The sequence below is a fragment of the Lycorma delicatula genome, chromosome 10 (genome assembly GCF_047948215.1).
Source record: "Lycorma delicatula isolate Av1 chromosome 10, ASM4794821v1, whole genome shotgun sequence".
NCBI classification, from domain to species: Eukaryota; Metazoa; Arthropoda; class Insecta; order Hemiptera; family Fulgoridae; genus Lycorma; species Lycorma delicatula.
In genome coordinates, this window is record NC_134464.1 from 52,871,459 (window position 1) to 52,895,639 (window position 24,181).

The following is a 24,181-nucleotide window of genomic DNA, read 5'->3' on the forward strand; positions in this document are numbered from 1 at the left end:
AAAATCGTTAATTAAAATATTAATAATAAGTTTAAAATAAATAAAGAAAATAATATTTTCTTTAAAAATAAGAATGTCTTTGTTTTCTTTTTTTTTATAACACAAATTAAAAAATAATTAATATAAATAATAATTAAATAAAATAAATACATTTGTGTGTGCGTGTATACACAATCCATTTATGATGTACAATAGCGACTTAGATTGTGAAAAATATTTTTTTAAATTTACCATCGGATCTCAATTTTCTGATTAAAAATCCCAAATATCTTGAAAACTGTCGATCCTAGTGGTTTGGAAAAACTTTTGATCCCCTACAATGAGATACCCCAGTAATGTTACTCTAAATAGAGTCGCTGTTAACCATTGAGTAGCTTGCTTGAATTTTAGTCTTTCCGAACGAGTTGTTTGTTATATTTTGTTCCAATTAAACAATAATATATAGCAAAATAATGACACAACTCACTTGGAGAGGGTTAGAGGGTTCAAAGACAACTTTATCAGACTCAGATTGCAAAAGCACATGTGAATAGTAAAATCAGTTCTATCATTTGATTGCGTACAGAAACTAAGCTATCTATCATCACACATGATAGATATTGCATACTTTACATCTGTTAAAAAAATTAGCCTTTTTAGTATCTATAATGAAGGATTAGGTCAGTAGTATTTGGTTATTATGGATGAAGAGAATTGCTTTGGAAAAGGCTCAAATAGTGCTGCAAGTACATTGCATTATTATTAAGAAAATAAAAAAGTTGACGTATTACAGCTCTTTGCTGATAACTGTGAGAGCCAAAACAAAAACAGTAAAATCTTATGATACCTTGACTAGCAAATAAAACTTGGAGAAACAAGAAATTTTTTTTTTAGTTTCTCCTTACCGGTCATAATGGAATTGCATCTGATGGTATATTAGGGTTGATTAAACAAATACATTAATGCCACTATTGATACTTATGAGGATGTAGTGCATTGTGTTGTACAAGCATCAGCAGGCGGATACGCTTTAGCAGTACCACGAGGATAACTCAAGACGGTATCCTAGCATAACTAGGACATGTTCCTATCACAAATTTACCAGTTTTTGTTGAAAATTACAATTGCTCACTATTTTAGAGTTAGTGCTGACAGTGACTGGTGGCGTATCATGAATATGCTGTTTTGTAAGACCGTAATTTCAGAATTTGTACTAAACATCCAAAAGGAATGCATGAGCATATTATTCCTGAAGACCTATCCATTAACCACCAGCAGTACTCGTACAAGAATGTACAGCCATTAACATTAACAGCATCAACAGCATTCAACAGAGGAAGATTACAAGGTAATAAAAACTATAATACAATGGAAATTGATTTTTTTTTTAGACATAAGATCCCATTATTTGTGCACAGTCATGTAGTAATTAATATAATCCATACAGTTAATAGAACCTGCTTCTGCTATTAACTTTATTTATAAATATTCAACTAGCATATTACTTACTTTAGTCATACTCCTAGTCTATTCTTACTCCTTCCTATTTTTCTTTTTTCTGATAATTCTTTTTGGTGGTACTTGAGGTACAGATTGGCCAGCATTTTTTGAAGACTTTTTTGAAGTTCTAGAATACGGTTTATCTAAAAAAAAAACTTGTGTTAATGAATCTTCTCCAAAAATTATAAAAATACTGGCAGTTTATCCATTATATTTTTTATTATGAGCTATTCATTCTTAGAAGATAAAATTCCTTTTATGTGATTTAAACAAAATGTAATCTAAACAAATGTAATTTTTAATATGATGACTCATATTAAACTCATATACAGGTTTCTGATATAATCTAAATATTACAGCTCAATTTTATAACATAATAAAATTAGAGCTCATATTCTGTATAAGATAATAACAAATAAGAATGATCTTATTTGTTCAGGAGAGCATTAAGTGTTGGATAATACAGATTGAGATAATACAATTTTTTACAGATTGAGTGTTGATTTCATTTGAGTGTTGATTCAGTGTTGGTTACATGAATCATCACTACTGGAGCTGCAACAATGCTCACATCATCTATTAATGATGACTTCTACACCCACATAAAACTGGTGTGTGATGTGCAATTTCCAGGGGAAGTATAACTGGCTCCTTATTCTTTGAAAATACTCATAATGTAGACCTCTACCAAGAAACTGTAACAGTTATTGAAAATTTAAATGAGATTCGTGTTTTCAACAAGATGGGGCCAGATGTCGCATGCAAGAGCAACAATGGACCTTCTGAGAAATTTCTTTAGTGAAAGAGTAATACAGACTGGCTTATGGCTAGCTCAAAAATAATTCACACACCATTAAAGAACTGAAAGCCAACACATTTCATGAATTATGAGAAATTGGAAGAGGTATTCATCAAAGGGTTTTACAGAATATGAAAAAGGGGGTAAAGGATTGCTTTGTAAAAATGGTCGATAAGTTAAACACACATTTCTTATGAAAAAATTTGATTTTAATAGTGTTTGCATAGATAATTGTAATATTTATAACTAATCGCATTAAATATAGGACATTATCTTTCTTTAAATTGGGCTGCTTTTTTTTTGTTGTGCATTAAAAGAAACGCTTATGAGTTATTTTTTATCAACTTTTTCAATGTACACCATAGTATATTAATAATATTGGAAAAAATTATTTTTTACAATATTTTTCTACTTTTAACTGAAATAATGACAAAACTAATCAGCTGTTATCATTAAAAAAAAATGTTATATATTTTTTAATTACATAGAATGAATAATTGTGATGAAATAGATAGTGGTAATTCAAGTCTGATTAGAAGTAACTATATCTTATAATTAGATTTAAATATTTATTCAAATAAATCCAATGGTACAATAGTCATTTGAAAAGTAGTTCCATTTTCCATAAAAGTATATAATTAAGATTTTTCAATAAAGATTTTCTTATCTTTCTATATAACTTAAGATCCCTTCACCACTTAATTAGCCTGAACATTTATGTTTTCATAATGTATTAAATGCTTTTGTATGTCCTTGAACCTATTACATTCAACTGCACAGTCTCAATATTTCTTAGCCAGAGATGTATAATACCAAATGCGGAAAAAGCAATTGTCTCTAAAGAAAAAATAATTATAATCTCTAGACTTTATAATCTTTAAACACATACTGCAATGCTAGTGTAAGAAAACCAATAAAAGTATCTACCTTTATGTTTTTCATTACGATCTTGACGAGATTTATATGATCTTTTTGCACTCTGGTCAACATGGTCCTGTAACAGAACAATATTACAATTGTTATATTAACACATTAAAGTATTAGTGATAAGATTTTTCAACAATTAATGAACTACACAATGCAAAATAACTGTCTGATTATGGTAATAAAGTAATAATTTACAAATTGGTACTTCAGTGATTAAAATCCACACATATGCAAATCATATTGGTATTTACTGCTTTTTATGTTGAAAGAATACTGATGATTACTGTAAACTCTGAACAAGGAGCCTACACACACTGAAAATTTACTAACATAACCCGAAAATGCAAGATCCAATTCTCTGGCCACACTTCTTGCATGAATGACTTACACAATCCTCACGTACATCAAAACACAAAAGAACATCAGGTGGGTTTATGACATCTGTATAGATAGACATTGCAACACTGGATATTGTTAGTATAAGTGTGCAATTCATTTTTTTTAATTTTCATAAAAATATATTTTAAAAAATATTTTTTTATAATCATAAAACTAAAATCTTAAATAAAGCAAATTTTGTTAAAAATCAAATTTTTGAATCTTACTTTACAGATACATGGAATTAATACAAAACAGATCAAACAAAAGCATTTCAGAATTTCTGTTATTTGCAGTAACTGGTTATCTATTAGACAGAGTGTACCACTTCCAAGATTGAGAAAATCCTGTCCACACCAGATAATATGATTTGATAATTCATAAATTACACTAAACAAAGTTTTGAACTATTCAAAGATACAAGAGTCTTTGTTTGGAGTATTAAGCAAATATACAATGAAAAGTTAACAAATAATGATAACCTAAAGATTATTACATCTAAACATATTTATATACCATGAATATGCGAATAAACAATAGAGATGTTGTATCAGAAGAAATACTACCTGCCTATATAAATGAGTGTAAAGGAAATTACTAAAATAAAAATAAGTATGATAATGACAAATAAAAAAATAAAAAACTGAACCAACCAATTAATACTTAAATATCCATAAAATTTCATTCACTTGTATTTTTAAAAAAATCACTTTATTAGAACATATTATAATTTTAATTATAATTAAATTTTAATTCTAATTACACTAACCATAATTTAGATAATAAATAAATTATTTTATTATAAAATGTATCAAACAAAATTACACAAACACTCCATTATAAAACAAATTTCTTCAGCTCTTCTTACAAGTGATCATTTAATAATAAACAATAAGCTTATAGAAAAAATGTAAGTATGAAATTTTAAAAAAATTACCAACTTACCTTTAAATTAATATTAGTGAAATCACTTCGACTTATTTTGGAAACTGGTTGTAAAGATAATTGCTTCATGAAACTAAATGATAAACAGAAAAAAACATTGTTAGTAATTAGGATAAAGCATTATATACACAATAGAATACAGAATAAATTTAACTAATAAAATAGGGTTACCCAAAATGTAGCCCTATGATAGGGTTTTAATACGAATAGGTTTTTTATTATTAATGTATAGAAATTACTAATGATACTAAATTTGTTAGCACTTTTGCCTTATGTATTAACCTTTGTTTTTAAAAGACATTTGTTTCAAACATGGCTTCCAGGTGATACTCAAGCTTGAACTCAGATAACCATATATGCTACCATAATTATTGATATGCGTAAATTTTTAGTGACTCATTCTTATTCTGGATTATTTTGTTTTACTTGCTGGAAATTCATTCAGAATTCAAGTATTTAAGCTTTGTAAATTGTAATTTTGTCAAGGAACTTTGCTCAGTTTGCTTGCTTTAATAATTAAAACAACAAATTTTTATCCGGAAATTAATAAAAAAGTATACGCTATATTAGACACAGATATTCAAAAATACTTGTACCTTCTATTACAAGATTAATACACAAAGGTGAGTGAATAATTTCCACAATGGAGCAAAAACTTAATTTCATTAAAAATAAAAAACCTTTTTCATTATAGCCCCCATTGATTTTTACTGCACATTTTCCAACACTGCATGAGTTGCCAACACTACATTTCTTTATGACTTAATAAAAAAAAAGTTTTTTGTAAATAACATAGTTTTTGTATATATGTTTTTTGTAGTAGTGCATGCATGGCTTGCATGCATGGCATAGTAGTGCATGCATGGCGTGCAAGCCATGCATGCACTACTTCCTTCAATCCTAGGTCAAAGGTGAATCAATGGTCTCTAATATCTCTTTAAGACAGGCAAACAAGTGATAGTCTGAAGGAGGAAGATCAGAATTATAGAAAGGTTAACTCAATATCTATAATGATTTTCATTATTGGGAGGGTTACAACTGTGTGGGCAGTTATGTGCAGATGGACATTGTCATGTTACTTACTTTTCAAAGTCCCTTTCCTGATAATGTTCAAGTACTAGATTTAATAATTCTCAAAAAAGTTCTATCAATTTTCTTACCGATGACTCCCTTTTTAATTTTTTTCTGGTAATCAAAATAACCACAGCTATTTTGATTCCATATTATGCTGTTTTCTCTCTGACTTGAAATGGTTGACCCGTATTTTGTTACCAGTGATTCTGTCCAATAAAGCATCATCACCTACATTATCATAGCAGGTCACATTCTGGTCAGTTATCCAAGGACATTTGTTCATGCTGCATCGTGAGTTGTTTAGGACCCTCCTTGTACAAACTTCATGATATTAAGTCTATCATAGATGATTTTGAAAGCAGAACTAAAATTTGTAGATCATTTACGACTTCTTAAACAGCAACTCATCAGACTTGTGAAAATGTTAATTAAAAACCCAACTACTAATCAGAATAAAAAGCAAAGATTGAGCATTGTGTTATTGAACAACCACGGAAGATGGTAGAGAAGTAAATAGTATTTCCAAGATTTCACACAAAATGCTACGCATACGATCATGTTGATCTTGTTCAATGGAAGTTAGTCTGTATAAAGTTGGAGATGATGAACAATGTTTAAAACAACACCCAATATTAGATCAAGAAAGAGACACTAGGGATTACTCTTTAGTAGTCAACGTCGGTTCCTTTGATATGAAAGAAAAATCTAAGGGCTAAGGTAACCTTAAACTGGATAATAGCAATTTTCAACCTCACTTATTTTATTTTAACCACCCAGGTTAGTGAACAAGCAGGGGTGGGAATGTAAATAGTATCAAGATAAGGAGTTTTTCATTGTTAAGCCTTGATAAGAATTCTATAGCTTTTTAGTAGCTTTTCAGGTTAAGAGTTGTAGCATTGCATATAAGGCGTGTAAATCAGTGTAATGAAATGGTACTGATTTAAACTGCAAAAGGAAGTGAATTCTAATTTACATTGAAATTAGACCGGATGTTGGGCATTAGTTTATATCTTTTTAATTCTGGATTGCTATAGATTGCTATCTGATCTTACTACCTCTCCTGTCAACAGTAAGGTAGAGGTGCATTGAGTTATAAGAGAATAATACCAAGTCATGTAATAAGAGAGCATATGTTTACAGGACTCAAGCCTGTGTATAGCTTCAACTGAAGATTTTTGAATATATGACGTTCAAATTATAGCTCGACTAACATATCAGATAATAATAGTAACCAGTCATTTTATTTATGTACCATTAAAATGTTTTCAAAATTTTGGCAACAACCAAACCAGGTACTAAATATTTTCTTGTTGTACTTCAAGGTAATGTATTGTTCAATTACCTTAATATGAGCTTAGAAAATGAAAAAAGATCAGTTATTTTGCTGAAAACGTTTGAAGCTTCAATCAGCATTATTATTAAATTTATGTAGAGCATGAACATTTAAGAAATAAAAATACTGCACTTAAAAAGTAAACATACTCGATCTTGTTTTGAGAGACTGAATCTAAGTTTTGATCCGGTTGTGGTGTCTGATTTGATGTAGAAGTAACAGTTGTGTTGGCACTTTCACTAAAAAACAAATACATAAAAATAAGAAAAATATTTAAAAATAGCAGTATAACTTACATTTTTAAATTACAAAAATAAAATATGATTATTTACACAATGAAATGTATTATTATTGAATCATACTTGATCTTTCTTTCACATACATTCTTATTCTAAAATTGTTATTCTTATTCTAAGAAAGAAAGTTCCTTTTTCTAGTTTTTATGCTGCCTTTATCATTTCCTTTTCTACATTAAAATCCATTAGTTTAAAACTCACTAAAGATGTTCAGCCATACAAGAAACTAATGAAGTTGAATTGTTATTGTTAGAACAGCTTTTATTAAGTCACAAAGTATATTTAGTTACTGAACCTGCCGTCTAATTATTATCCAATTCTCTACAAGTTTGGAAAATAAGTAATTTTTAATTTTCAATAATGCACCAGCTCTTTTTACATTTTATATTCTCAGTTTAGAATTTATCATTTACTAAATTAATTAAAAATTTTAGCTTTATTGAATCTAATCAAACGGAACAAAAAACAAAGAGAAAAATAAAACAGGTAAGGTACAAATAATAGAGAATAGCTAAGCTAACAGAGTTGGATTCCATATAATCAAAAGAACAATGCACAATTACTGATGTATCTTTCTCATAATATTCAATAGAATCAGTAATGGAAAATAAAATTTGTTGATAAAGTTGTTTTTTCAATTCAACAAAAAAGCAGTTAATGAAGTAAAATATCTAAACACATAGCTATACTTAATCGTGTATTTAAGTTTACAGATACAAAAACATAAAATACAATACTGGTTAGGTCAATATACAATCAATCATTACTTCACAGAAGATAATACAAGTAAAGGTATATCCAAACAGCATTAGAACATTCACTTATTTTGTAGGATATATCTCATAATAAAATTTAAAACTAATGGCAATCTAATCATAAAATAAATGGAAAACAAAATAACAGAATTAATTTTAGATTTCCACAAAAACATTTTTCTACAAATTGGTTAAATAGTTGAAAAAACTATCATTATATCATTGGACAATTAAGTAGCTAAATCATTTATCTTCAATATCTAAGATAGTAACATGTAACCAACAGTAAACTGCCAAATAATGATCTACATTAAAATTACATTAAAAATACCTGGTCATGATTTGAGAGCTTGAAGCTAAGTTTTGAACTGGAAGTGGCATCTGGTTTGGTGTAGAAATAGAAGTAGCAGGAGCAACAGTTCTGCGGGTTCTTGCCCTAAAAATAAAATAAAATATATATAAAAATAATAGTAACAAAAATTTTTAAATTACAGAAATAAAAGATAATTATTTAATTTTTTTTTTATGCCTCTACTCATCTGCTTAATCATATGGACATTATAGAAAAATCATTTCCAAATAAAAAAAGGAATTGTATTTTTTATACAGAGTCAAAGTATTTTGGGATTTATTTTTCTAAAGAATTGATGAAAAATTAATGAAAAATTAATATAAAAAAGAAAGTCCATAATAACCAACCCCGTTTCAGAGAACCGCAATGATTTTTCATTATTTAAATAGTAAGTTTTTAATGTAAAATTGTGAACACAAAATAATTACTGTATAAAAAAGGTCTGGTTTCAAAATGGTGAATATCATGACTAGTGAGACAATTAAAAATTAATTACAAGATCCATCAATGCTGGTTTTATCGTCTAACAATAAAAGGATTGATTTTTGTACTATTTATTGATGTATATTAACTATGAATAAGTCACTAATTCTTGAAGATCATGAAATTTGTAGGACACAAAATGATTTAATACTGCTAAAAGTGATTGTTAGCTAATGATGTAAAATTGAATTATTTTTATCATTAGTTTTATGAGTCATTGCTAAACATGAATAATTGCCAAATATGTGGAGTACTACCACATTGATAATGAATCTTACATCAACCTTAGCAAACACAATGCTTAACAGCCCTTATGTTCATAGAGATGCTCAACTAAATAACACTATGAGAATGATTGCCAGGGTTAGCAGGTCTACTCCTGTGAATGGCTACCCAAATCTGCGCCATATGAATGCTCTTATAAGAGTACAAGAAGATTTTTGACAATCGGAACCTACCAATACATGAGGACATTGAGGATGTCAATCATGGCGGCCTTCGATCTAGAAAGCAATCTACCAAATCAACAATTGCTGCCAGAAAAGGAAGGATTCAATCCAACTGACTTTTAAATATCACACAGCAGTAATTATTGAGTTGTAGAAGAAAAAATAATACAAAAGACAAGAGAAATTCTGAAGGACTGAATTATTAGAGAATAATTTAAGTTAGACAAAAAATGTAGATGCTATATTTACCAATGTCCAATAAATAATTATAATCTAATAATGAAATTACACTTCCTTAAATATGTTAATTGAAAGAAATGTTGAGGGAAGATATTTCATGATGTAATTTAAGGTATATTTATTGTTAAAATTATCTTAATATGTACTTAGAAGCTGAATAAAGATTGGTTACATTGTTTAATGTATGAATTTTCAGTCAGTATTACTTAGTTTATGGAAAGTTTGAACATTAGACCTTAACCTACTACACTTAAAAGTTATACCTGGTCATGATTTGACAGGATGAATCAATGTTTTCAGCTGGCTTTGGCTTCTGGTATGGTGCAGAATTAACAGCTCTGCAGCCTCTTCTTCCCCTAAAAAAAAAAATTAAGAATAACACTAACCCAAATATTTGAAAGGTAAATAAAATATTACTGTAAATTATTTTCTCTTTTTTCCTCTTTATCCCTTTTCATCTGCTCAATCATTATGGAAATAATTAATAAAAATCATTTCCAGTTAAAAAAAATAGAGTTGAGTGGATTGATTCCTGTACTATTTATTAATGTATATTAAATATGGGGGAAATACTAATTCTTGAAGATGTCGAAATTTGTTTAGCTAATAATATGAAAATTTATTTGGATCACCTAATAAATTGTTCTAAAGTGTATGTTAAGACTATTTAATGAGAAATTTTTCTAATTTGAAAACATTAATTATGTTGTAACTATCATTGCAAATATAATTTACAAAAGATTTGAGTTCAAAACTAAATCTGTACATTTCAGGAATTGCTTTTGAGCGGTGAAAAGCTCCACAGCTACATGTTATTGGGCATTTAATGAAGTTATTCTATTAAGTATCAAAAGAAATCAGATTTAGATATTGCAATCTGTATCATTTTCAAAAGACTATCTCCATGTTTACAGACTTTTCTTTAATCGACAGTAATAAAATTGAGTTATGTTCTACCTAATTCTATGCATAAATCAAAATATCAGTAAAAGAAAAAGTATGGTAATTTTGATGAAATAAAAGGAAATTTCACTTAAAGCTATAATTAATATACTCATAAATAAAATTAATCATTATTCACTTACTTAACTGGAAGGTTACTCATAACAGACTGCTTAAAAAATTCAATTATTAGGTTTTTTATAGTTTATTATTTTATTAATAAGTGTTATTTTATGATATTAAAAACATAAAATGCAAGGATGATGTTTCAACCTTTAATATTTATTAATAATAAAAATTAAAATATAAAAGCTGTTGTTATGGAAAAGGTAGTTAGGTGATCATTACATGACAACCAAAAAGTGACTCTCCATAACAAAGTTTGATTATTGAAATTTTTAATATGTAAAATTTAATATTTATATTAATAATATTACAAAAAAAAAATAATAATATAATTTTCTTTTGATTACGTTACTGCAAATATTAACAAATTTAGTCACACACACTGGAAGTCTCCCTCTATGAATCATGACACCTTGCCGTTGGTGAGGGAGCTTGAGTGCTCAGTGATACAGAGTAGCTGGACCGAAGGTTCAACCATATCGAAGAGATATCTGTTGAGATACAGACTAAGGAATGATTCCTGAAAGAGGGCAGCAGCTCTTTCAGTAGGTGTTAAGGGCGACTTAAAACAGCCATATCAACATCACTCAGTCCTCTGAGTACTACGCAGCTGATAAAAATGGAAAACTACAGCTGCTTTTTTTCCAAGAAAATGTAGTTCTCTGTATTTTCATATAGCAATGATGGAGACGCCTTTCTTGGTAAAATATTCCGGAGGTAAACTAGTCCCCCATTAGGATCTCCAGGGTGAGAACTACTAAGGAAGAGGTCACCAGAAAATTAAAAAATATCATTCTACGAGTCAGAGCATGGAATGTTAGAAGTTTAAAAAAGGTTGGTTGGTTAGAAAATTTAAAGAGGGAAATGAATAGGATAAATGTAGATGTAGTAGGAGTTAGAGAGTTTCAGTGGGAAGAGAAAACGAAGCCCCGCCACCCGGTTGTGGGGCAACGAGGCCTTTTGGCAGATTCGGAGGCGGACAAGGCGGAGGTTTTCGCCAACACACTGGAGAACCAATTTACTCCAAACCCCCCTCCTACCATGAACGACTACTACACCAGAAGTGGAGTTCTTCCTTGTAGATTATTTAGCACAGATGGAGGACGCCCCACTAGAAATAGATCAAGTCACTGAAGCGGAGGTTTCGGCTGCAATCAAAGCCACTAGCCCCGACAAAGCTCCGGGTGTTGACGGGATCGGTGCCCGCGCATTCCGGAATGTTCCACCCGCTCTTATAGCGACCACAACTACAATATTCACGTCAATTTTGTACGTTGGATATTTTCCGAATTGCTGGAAAACTGCAAAGGTGGTATACCTACTTAAACCTGGGAAAAGCCAGCTCTTTCCCCAGAATTACAGGCCGATATGCTTATTCCCAGTGTTGTCAAAGCTATTCGAAGGATTTTCTTGGACAGACTTAAGTGACATTGGGGAAAAGGAGTGCGGCCTGAGCAATTTGGGTTCAGGGAGGGCCACTCGACGACCTCCAACTGGACTCCTCGGAAGCCTAAATAGAAAAGTGGTAACTGCAACCGTTTTTATAGATGTGGCTAAAGCCTTTGACAAAGTTTGGCATAGCGGCTTGCTGTATAAACTCGCAAATACGACGATTTCCTGTCACTATGTCAGATTCATATGGTCTTATTCACTACACCGACAATTTTTTGTACGCGTAGGGGGAACAATCTCCTCCACCAGAGACGTAGCCGCTGGAGTCCTCCAAGGAGCAGTGCTTTCGCCGTTCTTGTACACAGCCTACGTCAACGATATGCCGCTGTCGGAAGGAGTCAAAACAGCTCTATACGCAGACGACATGGCATATTATTATGAATCCGGAAGTGTAGATTACGGGATCGAGAGATTCCAACGGCAACTGGACCTATTAGAGCCATGGCTCAATATGTGAAGAATCAAGGTCAACGGTGAAAAATCGGTGCCACTGATGTTATAATACAAGACACGTGCTCCAGCCAGGCAGCTGGAAATCTCAGGAGAGAAAATCCACTTTGGGAAAACAGTCAAGTACCTGGGAGTAGTCCTGGACAAACGGCTTGCCTTAGGAGAACATGTTAAATATGTGACCCAAAGGGCAAAGGCCGTGAGGGCCTCACTACACCCAGTACTGAACAGTGCCAGTCCATATCCACTGGCGACCAAATTGCTCATTTTTCGGCTATACGTCCTGCCAATTCTAGCATATCCTTACTCAGCATGTGGAGCTTTGTTGAACTCCACGCTTCAAAAGAAATTAGAAGCCATCCAAAACATAGCGTTGCGGACGATATTTGGAGCACCGTGGCTCGTCAGAAACGTCTCTCTTCGCACTACGATGCGCAAGTGCACACCGTATCCGAGGTGGCGGTGGAGCAGGCACGCAGAATGTTTGGAAGAGCGGCCGTGTCCGAACACGGCCATCTGCGGGACATCTGCCGAGAGGACCGTACTCCACAGGGTAAAAGAAAACTGTTTTTTTTTTTTTTTAAGGCGAAAAACGATTGATCGTTATCATCCCCCGGAAAATAAATAAATAAAAGTAAAAGTAAAAGTAATTAAAACTTGAAACTACACAGTAAGCAAAATCCGGAATGGGTGTAAAAGGCCCACTCTCGGATAACAAAAACACTAACATGTAACTTAAAACTACGTTAAAAACTATCATATTAAAAATAAATAAAACTTAAAACTATATATATGAATATATATATATAAAACAAAATTCCGATAGGGAGTGTAAAAGGCTCGCTACTCGGATAACAAAAACTTTGCAGAAGCTTTTAATAAGCTTTTTAACTGCGAAGAACCGAAAGATTTACTAGAAATAAGTGTTAATACAGAAATTAAAACGCCAGAATCAAACAGAAAACCACCGACTTATAAAGAAGTAGAAAATGCACTTAAAGAACTTAAAAATAATAAAGCAAGCGGAGCAAACAGTTGTAGAAATTTGGAAAAATGCAGAGGAGAATCAGTTAAGAAATCTTTTCATAATTCTCTGGTTAAAATTTGGGAATCCAAATTTCACAGAAAATTCACACAAAAAAGGCGACAAGACAAATCCAGACAATTATCGTGGAATTTCATTATTAGATTGTACGTATAAAATTTTATCTAGAATTATTTACAATAGAATTAAGGAGCAACTAGAAAGCGAGCTAGGCGATTACCAAGCTGGTCTTCGGCTTGGCGCAGTTGTCCAGATCAAATTATTACTTAGAAGTTACTTATAGATATTTATAATAGAAAGCAAAAGCAGATATTATTTATTTCATTGATTTCAAAAAAGCGTATGATTGCATACATACGCCTTCGATGTTAAAAATTCTGAGAAATCTCGGATCGGATCCTAAATCGGTAAATACGATCGGTTTAACATTGACAAATACAAAATCTAAAGTGAAGTTTCGTGGCGAATTTTCCGAACCTTTTTACATAAAATCCGGACTGAGACAAGGCGACGGACTTTCGCCTTTATTATTTAATTGTGCACTAGAATTTCTGATGCGTGAATGGTTTAAAATTAGTCCAAAAAATATTCACATAGGATACAAAAGGGAAAACTTAAATTAAACTGCCTAGGATTTACCGACGACTTAGCTTTATTAGCTAATAGTATCGCAAAAGCCAGAATACAAATAACAAGTCTAGAAGAACTTGCGAATAAAATTGGACTTAAAATTTCTTACGAAAAGACTAAAATGATGGCTATAGATCCTTTAGTTATTAATTCTGTAAATATTAATAGAAACAAAGTAGAACTTGTAGAAAAATTTAAATATCTTGGAGAGATCATTACTTGTAAATGTAACGAAAAATAAAATTGGACAAAGTGCTACAAGTAACACTACAAGTAAAGTAGAACTTGTAGAAAAATTTAAATATCTTGGAGAGATCATTACTTGTAAATGTAACGAAAAATAAAATTGGACAAAGTGCTACAAGTAACCAAAAATACTTACAACAAAATATCGCTCTCGATTAACACTAAAATTAGACATTACAAAACTGTGGTTAAACCGGTAATTACTTACACGAGCGAGACTTTATTTAGATTAAATCAGAAAAATAGGACTGAACCTTTTTGCTTAAAGTTGAACGCAGGATTCTTAGAACCTGCATACACAAAAAATATAAACATGAAAATCAGTGCAGATTATTGCCTAATAAATTTCTGTACGAAAACTTGGAATCCTTAATTGATACTATGAAAAAGAAGCGAAAATCTTTCTGTGTACACTTGTTAAGATTACCGCAGGATAGGATTACTAAGATTATTATTAATATTTAAAAAAATATTAAATATTTGTTAGAATGATTAGGTGGTCCATTTTTACTTATTAAAAATTCAGCCTGAGGTAGAACTTTTTTAGACATTTTTTGCAGAAATAGAATCACTAGCTAGGTAGGTTCAAAAGCTATACCCTCCTCCAGACTAGATAGATACCAAGAACAGTGAATTTTTAACGTCCCCCGCATCCTTAGATATCCAGTGTTAATTCATAGAAAAACAACATTTTAACAAGAAAATAAAGGAAAAAAGTGGAGGTTAGAAAGGAGTAATATACAGAAGGATTGCTAAACAAGACAACAAATCTCTCAAAGAAATCCTAAGCCAGTTTTAAGGCAGCAGGGATCCTCTCGTACAAAATCAGAGCGCTTTTACCAAGAACAGTGGCAGAAAAATCATTCTGAATTAACAGATCTATTACGCATACAGGATAGTTATATGAATTATTATGCATAGTTATATGAAACTACTCGGCCGAACTAAAATTTTCAACTAAGAATAATATGTTCAATGGTAACAAAAATCGGTACTTACAGGATATTGGTACACCACCTGATCTTTCTTTTAGTAATCTTCAATTTTCGTTGTTTTTTTACATCATACTTAATTTTTTTATAATATTAACTGAATCATTTATTTTATTATTTTTACAATTTTATATAGGCTTCCACGTACTTTGCTTGCTATGGTATTTAAAATTCATGAAAAATTTTCTACCATCTACTTTGTAAGTATATTCTACAACGATTTTTGAAAAATGAAGCGCGAGCATGGTTTCATTATATTTTCAAACTGCTGTCAAGCAAGAGATTCATCGCCAAAGCAAGCAAAACAATACATAACTAAACAAAATTTCCATGTAAAAAAAGAAAAAGTCTGTGAACCACTTGTAAATTCTCACACAATATATCTTCTATTAATAATACGTTAAATGAAGATATAGCTTTTATTCATTTATCAAAACCCATTCTCAATCTGTGTATATATATATATAAAATTATATTTTATATAATGTTATATTTTATATTGTATTTAATATAATGTCATATTATTTCATCTTCAATTTCAAAAAATGTTGTGAAAAGGGCGTATCTCGAGAATGGGTGGATGTAGGCGGATGAAACTAGTGGCTATCGATTCAAAAAACTGGAAAATACCCGTTCGGTTATGCCTTTCAAAATCACATTAATAGTGGGCTAGGACACACCGTTTTAGAGTTAGGCCATTTTTTTTAATTTTTTAATTATTGGATTTAAAATTGCCGGGTGATCAGTCGACCAATCGGAGCTCGTGAAAAGAAACCTTACATTCTGGATCAATCTTCTTTAATGTATTTCAATAAGTTACATACATACTGGATCAATTTAATGATAACGATTTATCGAAGAAAAACAGTCATGTTTGGTGTGCTTTTTGTAGTAGATAGACGCTTGCGTGGTGAGAATTTAACTAAAAAGTGCCAGTGCTCTCCGTGAAAAGAGACCTTACATACTGGATCAATCTTATTTAATGTATTTGAATAAGTTACTTACATACTAGATCATTTTATTGAAATCGATTAGTAAAAAAAAAACAGATTCGGGTTTTGGACTGCTTTTTGTAGTAAATAGACACTTGCTTGGCTGTCTATCTTGTGAAAAGAGACTTCATATATTGCACTATTCGTTCTTTAATGTATTAGTGATCCAGGATGTAAGGTTTTCATACTACTGCGGTTAATTGAAACCCAACCACAAACATCACCGGTATCCAAAATCTAGTATCCAGATATTTGCAATGATGAGTTAACCACTAGACTAGCCCGGAGGGGCTAATGCTCTGACCCTGGTCTCTGTACAAGTTAAGTGATAATGGTTGGTTGAAGTCACAGAGCAAGGAGCTCCATTATTTGGTCGCTCTAACTGAAGCTAAACATTACATAAATGAATGGAGTCTTAATAAATATTAATATTATCATGAAATATAAATATATATAATGTAGTAAAGAATTAGTAGTACCTTAATATTTTACCATTTGGCTACACAGCATTGCATTTATCACCACAGCTAATCCAAAGGACAAATCCATCAAGCAGCTGAAAAAAATCGGTTGAAGATATAGGATGCAGCATGAAGTGAAAAGTTGATGAGATGTTGAATATAATCGGGTAAACTGTATAATTTCACATGTCTCATTTTTATTTACAGTTTGTATATTTTTGTAGTGAGGAATATAATGTTAATTTCATACTTTCATCTTGATCGCACTTCAATTTCACACTTTATTTACACCAATCACTTTATTTCCCTAACAATTTTAAAACATGTAAAAGGTAAAATAAAAAATAAAATAAATTGCCACTATATCTTTACTTGCGTTTTTAATTTCTTGAACAAGATTAATTTTGTAAATGAAACGAATAAAATATAAAAATAATTTATAAAAAAGGGTAATTTTAAAAACCGGATCATTAATATTTCAAATAGAATATTATAAAAACAATTTGAACTAAAAAATGTATTTTTATATGGTCTAATTAAAAACAAAATATATATATATATTTATATAAAGTATATAAATAAATAAAATGTATATATTAATAAATAAAGATTATTTATATGTAGAATGGAGGAGTTCAGCCACTGAAGTGAAGTGATGAGCTGAAAAGAGAAAGTAAAATAATAAATATCGCATTTATAAATACTATGATACACTTATTTCTAATTTTATCATTTATATATAACCCCTAATATATATGCATTTATACAATATATATACACATAACCCTTTTTACAATTACATAATTTAAAACTTTAATCCTAAAAATTAAACCCAATTAGAACATTGACCTAGAGGAATATATTTGTTATCCAGAAGATTTTTATTGTTTTATAATATCAAAAGAAAAATATTATAGATTTGAACACGTATAACTTTGGGGTAAATTTCTATTACTTTTGATACTTAAAAAAATTAGATCTTTGATAGGAATAAATTAGGAGTTTTTAATCATAATGAATTTATTTATAAACTTCCAATATTTATTTTTTCCCCTTTTGTACTAGTGCAGATGTTTGCATTACTATCCAGACCTCTTAATTACCCCTTTTAAAATTTTCTTAAGAATGCATTAACACAGCATAATAAAGCCATTTCAGGTAGGAATTAAAACAGCTCTATAAATTATTCTATTGAAACAAAGATGCAGAAAAGCATGTTTGATAAAATGATTTATAATTTTTAAATGGAAATTTTGTAAATTAAAAGTTACTGATGAATAGCAAATGGAAATCAAATTGTGATCAATGACAATCCAAGTGAAACGAGTATTAAATAATACAAATATTAAATTCAATATTGAAGTTATCTTTATCTGCAGGATTATACAAAAAAATTAATCGTATTATTCTATTCAGTAATCCATAAAGAGGTACTTTTTCAACAATGATATGAAACAATTAGAAAGAAATTATATATGTGAACAGTGGGAGGTGCAGAACGATTTACAGCAAGGTGACAGGTACCAATTAAATGACAAATTATAATCTTATATATATTTATAAACGAGAAGGTGCTGAATTTTAGTTTTACACGAATTGGAAAATGATTTATTAAACATATAAATTTATAGAAATAAACTAATAATTACAGTGGATAACCAGCAGGCAAGTAAGGCATATAATACCCTAGAAGGCTAACAAGGGGGTTTATATCTGTAAGTTGATACAGACACAACTTCACTGATGGCGCTGTCAAAAATGATGTGTTAGGAAGTTGAAACTCGTACTGAGCACGTGGAAGGGATGAACAAACCGGTCTAGCACAAACCGATAGACACAGTGTTGCCAGATCGCTCGCAGTGTTACCAATCTCATTACTTTTCTCGTATAATTCACAACTGAGACAGTGCTGAAAATTATTTTGAACACTTACTTGCAAAACTAACATTTGTTTTTTAACTATTATTCTTCAATAAGTATTAATTCATTTTTTTACAGGAGCAATTCTGTCTATGAATTTTTAGATAATACTTATTGAAGAATAATAGTTAAAAAACAAAACCTGATTTTTACTCGATCTTGTTCAATGTTAGAATTGCTCCTGTAAAAAAAATCTTTCAATTGTATTTAAAATATATTGATGGAAAAATTCTTCAAATGGTTTGGTAATTTATAAAAAAGGCAATAAAAGCATAAGATTCTTGATAAACCTTAGTATTATATTGTGTTACACAAAAACAAGGAGTAGACATTGTTATTTTTTAAGGATACAAACAATAGCACATTCATAAATATAAACTTATGGATAAATCTACACATTAATTTATATCAGTCTATTTCATTCATATTTATGCGCATCAGTCAATGACCTGACAGCCTATTTTTGTATTTTACTTTATCATATCCCATTTGCAAATTCTTTTTATCATAAATGATACCCCAGTACCGTTGTGAAACGGTGATTCCCTCTGAATTTTGGCCCTACATTCAAAAAATGTTTTTCTATGAATTTCCACAAACCTACTTGTTCCATATCTTCAATTATAATTATGAACTACTAAATTAAAATATATATATATATATATTTGTCAAACACAATGATTATTTTATAAATAAATAAATAAAAAAGCAATTTCATCAGAAAAATACACAGTAAAATATTTATTACAAATCACAATATCATCGAAGTTAATCCATGCACTGAGTGATGATTTTACAATAATGTATGATAACAGCCTAAGTAAATAAATTTCCTGGAAAGAACTCTATTATTACCAGAATCATCTTCACCATCTTACCCATCTTTATATGAAGTACAAAAATTTATTGTGTAAGTCTATTTGTGTAGCTATTTTGGTAGCTGGTTTCCACACCACCTTTGAGGTACAGCATTTGGCGCGTTTTTTTTATAGTGCTATCCCACGTAGGCCTAGTGCACTTAGCCTTTTCTCTAATTATAATATGTTATCCTAGTAGCAGTAGTAGTAGTAGAAGAAGAAGCCACAGACTTTAATTAATTTTGATGATTTTAAAAATTTATAAGGGTTAATTTTTCTAGATATATTTGATGAAATCTCTACTTAAAACTGAAAAAAAAGAAGAAAACAAAAGTTAAAAAAAGAAAAGTAAATGACAAACGAGAGTTATTTATAGAAATAGTTAAGCTTCTTGAGAACTATACACTAACATAAAAATCTGTAATACAGCTTTGTTAAGCACAAACTTATTTTTACTCTTTTACGTCATTTTTACTCTGTTTTCATTATTTATTCTTTTACCACAAACTACATTTCATCATATTGTGCAGGCTGAAAAAAGTAAAACAATTGCATGTTTTACTTTTTTCAGAAATCAAAACTGTTAATCCTGATGGCCATACCATCTGCCAAGTTGAGAATGCGAAACTTGTTCTACATAGCCACGAAAAAAATTGTTAATTAAAATATTAATAATAAGTTTAAAATAAATAAATAAAGAAAATAATATTTTCTTAAAAGATAAGAAAGTCTTTGTTTTCTTCTTTTTTTATGACAAATAATTAATATAAATAATAAATAAATACTTTTGTGTGTGCATGTATACACAATCAATTTATGATGAATAGAGACTTAAGATTGTGAAAAATATTTTTGTCAATTTACAATCGGATCTCAATTTTCTGTTTAAAAATCTCAAATATGTTGAAAACTGTCGATCCTAGTGGTTTGGAAAAACTTTTGATCCCCTTCAATGAGATACCCCAGTAATGTTCCTCTAAGTGGAGTCGTTAACCATTGAGTAGCTTGAATTTTGGTCTTTCCAAACGAGTTGTTTGTTATATTTTGTTCAAATTAAACAATAATATATAGCAAAATAATATGACTAAATAAATGCTGGTCTTAATGATTTAGTAGCTTGTTTTGAATGGCGGTTTTGTACGATATGCGATAAAGCAATCATTTAAAAAAGTATTGCCAACCATGATATTTTATGAACCTAAAAATTACACAAGAACATAATAGCTTGTATTTGGTTTTTTACACCAAAAGAAGAAAAACAACAATGTTTGCTAATGTATAAGACAACAGAAGAAGACAGTCATCAATCAGTAGCTGAACATTAAAAAAACAACTCCAAGATGGATGAATATTTGTAACTTTTTTCAATTTTTTTGCATGACTTGATTTATAAAATGTTATTTCTCTATGTTTCAAGCAAAGAATTCTTTTTTAGATAAGGTTGAGAATGGCAAATATTACTCATTTTCTTTTCACTATTCAGTTTTTTAAAAGATACCATAACTTTAATTAAAATTACTATGATGTTTTCAGAGAAGCATGCAATTCCCTTGCAAGATAGGCTTCCAAGCATCAAAAATTATTAGGTGATGCAATTACCTATATCTGAAACGAACACCAAAGGTTACAGGAAATATCAACAATAGTTTCTGTGGTAATGAAGACACCGATGGGAAAATATAGTTTCTATCAGGTGTGGCAAACAGCAGTGCTCTTTACAGTAAGAATGAAACCATATGATTTTTCTAAAATGTGTTAAACGAATACTATGCAAATATATTGTGCTCATAATTGTCTGGCAAAAAAAAATTAAAGATGGACAAACCCACAACTCACAAAGCCGAAACAAAAACAGTAAAATCTTACGATACCTTAACTAGCAAATAAAACGGGGAGAAATAAGACTTTTTTTTTTTTAAGTTTCTCCTTGCCGGTCATAATGGAATTGCATCTGATGGTATATTAGGGCTGATTTAACAGAAATGCATTAGTGCATTGTGTTGTACAAACATCAGCAGGCGGATACACTTTAGCAGTACCAAGGGGAAAATTCAAGAGAGTATCCTAGCATAATTGGGACATGTTCCTATCACAAATTTACCAATTATTGTTGAAAATTACAATTACTCTCTATTTTAGAGTTAGTGCTGACAGTGACCCGTGGCGTATCAAATATATGCTGTTTTGGAAGACCATAATTTCAGAATTTGTACTAAACATCCAAAAGGAAAGCCTGAGCATATTATTCCTGAAGACCTATCCATTAACCACCAGCAGTACTTGTACATGAACGTACAGCCATTATATAGCAATTCCAACAAAAAGATTAATTTATGAAAGAACCAAGTCAAGAATAAAGATTTATTAAATGAAGATTTGAAAGAAAAACAACCGTATATTTTGAGGGGACCTAAATATTCAGATGGATTTAATTCTTGACAGTAAGAAAAACTAATATTTTGAAAGAAACAAAAAATTTTTAAGCAAATTTAAGATTTATTTAAACAAAAGATTTCTTTTATTTTTAACCCTCACTTGTTTGTAATTAGCACTACCTTTTTTAATCTTGAACTGAAAATTGTGCAACAAATTGCATTCAACAGAGGAAGATTACAAGGTAATAAAACCATAGTACAATGAAAATTGATTTTTTTTTAGACATAAGATCCCATTATTTGTGCACAGTCATGTAGTATTAATATAATGCATACAGTTATTAGAACCTGCTTCGGCTATTAACTTTATTTATAAATATTCAACTAGCATATTACTTACTTTAGTCATACTCCTAGTATATTCTTACACCTTCCTATTTTTCTTTTTTCTGATGATTCTTTTTGGTGGTACTTGAGGTTTTTTAAATATAAAATCATCTTCACTGTTAGTACTTGAAAACTTTTTAGGGCAAAGATAAAATGTATTTGTTTGTACAGATTGGCCAGCATTTTTTGAGGACTTTTTTGAAGACTTTTTTGAAGTTCTAGAATACGGTTTATCTATAAAAAAAAACTTATGTTAATGAATCTTCTCCAAAAGTTATAAAAATACTGGTAATTTATCCATTATATTTTTTATGAGGTATTCATTCTTAGAAGATTCCTTTTATGTGATTTAAACAAATAATGTAATTTTTAATATTACTCATATTAAACTCAGGTTCTGATATATTCTGTATATTACAGCTCAATTTTATAACATAATAAAATTAGAGCTCATATTCTGGATAAGATTAGAATCACCTTATTTGTTCAGGAGTGCATTAAGTGTTGATTTCATTTGAGTGGTTACATTAATAGTCAGAATCATTGCTACTGAAGCTCCAACTCACATCATGTATTAATGACTTCTACACCCACATAAAACTCACAAACACACCATTAAAGAACTGAAAGCCAGCACAACTCATGAATTATGAGAAATTGGAAGAGCTATTCATCAAAAGGTTGCACAGAATATGAAAAAGAGAGTACAGGATTGCTTTGTAAAAATGGTGGATAAGTTAAACACACATACCTTAGAAAAAATTTGATTTAAATATTGTTTGCATAAATAATTGTAATATTTATAACTAATCGCATTAAATATAGGACATTATTTTTCTTTAAATTGGGCTGCTTTTTTTTGTTGTGTGTTAAAACAAACGCTTATGGGTTATTTCTTATCAACATTTTTAAATGTTGAAATGTCTTAGTATATTAATAATATTGGGAAAAATAATTTTTTTGTAATTTTTTTTCTACATTTAACTGAAATAATGACAGAAAACTAATCAGCTGTTAACATCATTAAAAAAAAAAAAAAAAATTTGTTATATATATTTTAATTAGATAGAATGAATAATTGTGATGAAATAGATAGTGGTAATTCAAGTCTGATTAGAAGTAATTATATCTTTAAATTAGATTTAAATATTTATTCAAATAAATCCAATGTACAATAGTCATTTGAAAAGTAGTTCCCATTTTCCATAAAAGAATATAATTAAGATTTTCAATAAAGATTTTCTTATCTTTCTATATAACTTAAGATCCCTTCACCACTTAATTAGCCTGAACATTTAGGTTTTCATAATGTAACAAATGCTTTTGAATGCCCTTGTACCTATTACATTCAACTGCACAGTCTCAATATTTCTTTACCAGAGATGTTTAATACCAAATGCAGATAAAGCAATTGTCTCTAAAGAAAAAAGAATTATAATATTTAAACAATATTTTACACTGCAATGCTAGTGTAAGAAAACCAATCAAAATATCTACCTTTATGTTTTTTATTACGATCTTGACGAGATTTATGTGATCTTTTTGCTCTCTGGTCAACATTGTCCTGTAACAGAACCATATTAAAATTGTTATATTAATGAATTAATAACACATTAAAATATTAGTGATAAGATTCTTCAACAATTTATGAGGAACTACACAATGCAAAATAATTTATCTGATTATGGTAATATCAAGTAATAATTTACAAAATGGTACTTCAGTGATTAAAATCCACACGTATGCAAATCATATTGGTATTTACTGCTTTTTATGTTGAAAGAATACTGATGATT

The 24,181-nt window shown here is 29.8% G+C and overlaps 1 protein-coding gene and 1 long non-coding RNA gene across 2 annotated transcripts; both read right to left on the reverse strand.

Annotated features, from left to right (window-relative positions):
- Window positions 1-1,504: 1,504 nt before the first annotated feature.
- Window positions 1,505-10,615, reverse strand: LOC142330867 (uncharacterized). Its single transcript, XM_075376331.1, has 7 exons — window positions 10,596-10,615; window positions 9,774-9,866; window positions 8,318-8,422; window positions 7,085-7,174; window positions 4,529-4,601; window positions 3,206-3,272; window positions 1,505-1,622 (listed from the first exon to the last, which is right to left on the reverse strand). The coding sequence occupies exons 1-7, from the start codon at window positions 10,613-10,615 to the stop codon at window positions 1,513-1,515; spliced, it is 558 nt and encodes a 185-aa protein (XP_075232446.1). The 3' UTR covers window positions 1,505-1,512.
- A 6,858-nt stretch (window positions 10,616-17,473) lies between these two features.
- On the reverse strand, window positions 17,474-23,955 carry LOC142331118 (uncharacterized). Its single transcript, XR_012757893.1, has 3 exons — window positions 23,883-23,955; window positions 22,399-22,619; window positions 17,474-17,506 (listed from the first exon to the last, which is right to left on the reverse strand). It is a non-coding gene; the product is annotated as an uncharacterized LOC142331118 (long non-coding RNA).
- Window positions 23,956-24,181: the final 226 nt, after the last annotated feature.

What these genes read in the sequence shown, in the direction of transcription:
- LOC142330867 (XM_075376331.1), bottom strand. Translation starts at nt 10,615, where the DNA reads ATGAGTAACCTTCCAGTTAA. An exon ending in ATGAGTAACCTTCCAGTTAA is followed by an intron (nt 9,867 to 10,595) that starts GTAAGTGAATAA and finishes TTTTTTTTTTAG; the next exon opens with GGGAAGAAGAGGCTGCAGAG. An exon ending in TCCTGTCAAATCATGACCAG is followed by an intron (nt 8,423 to 9,773) that starts GTATAACTTTTA and finishes TTTTATTTTTAG; the next exon opens with GGCAAGAACCCGCAGAACTG.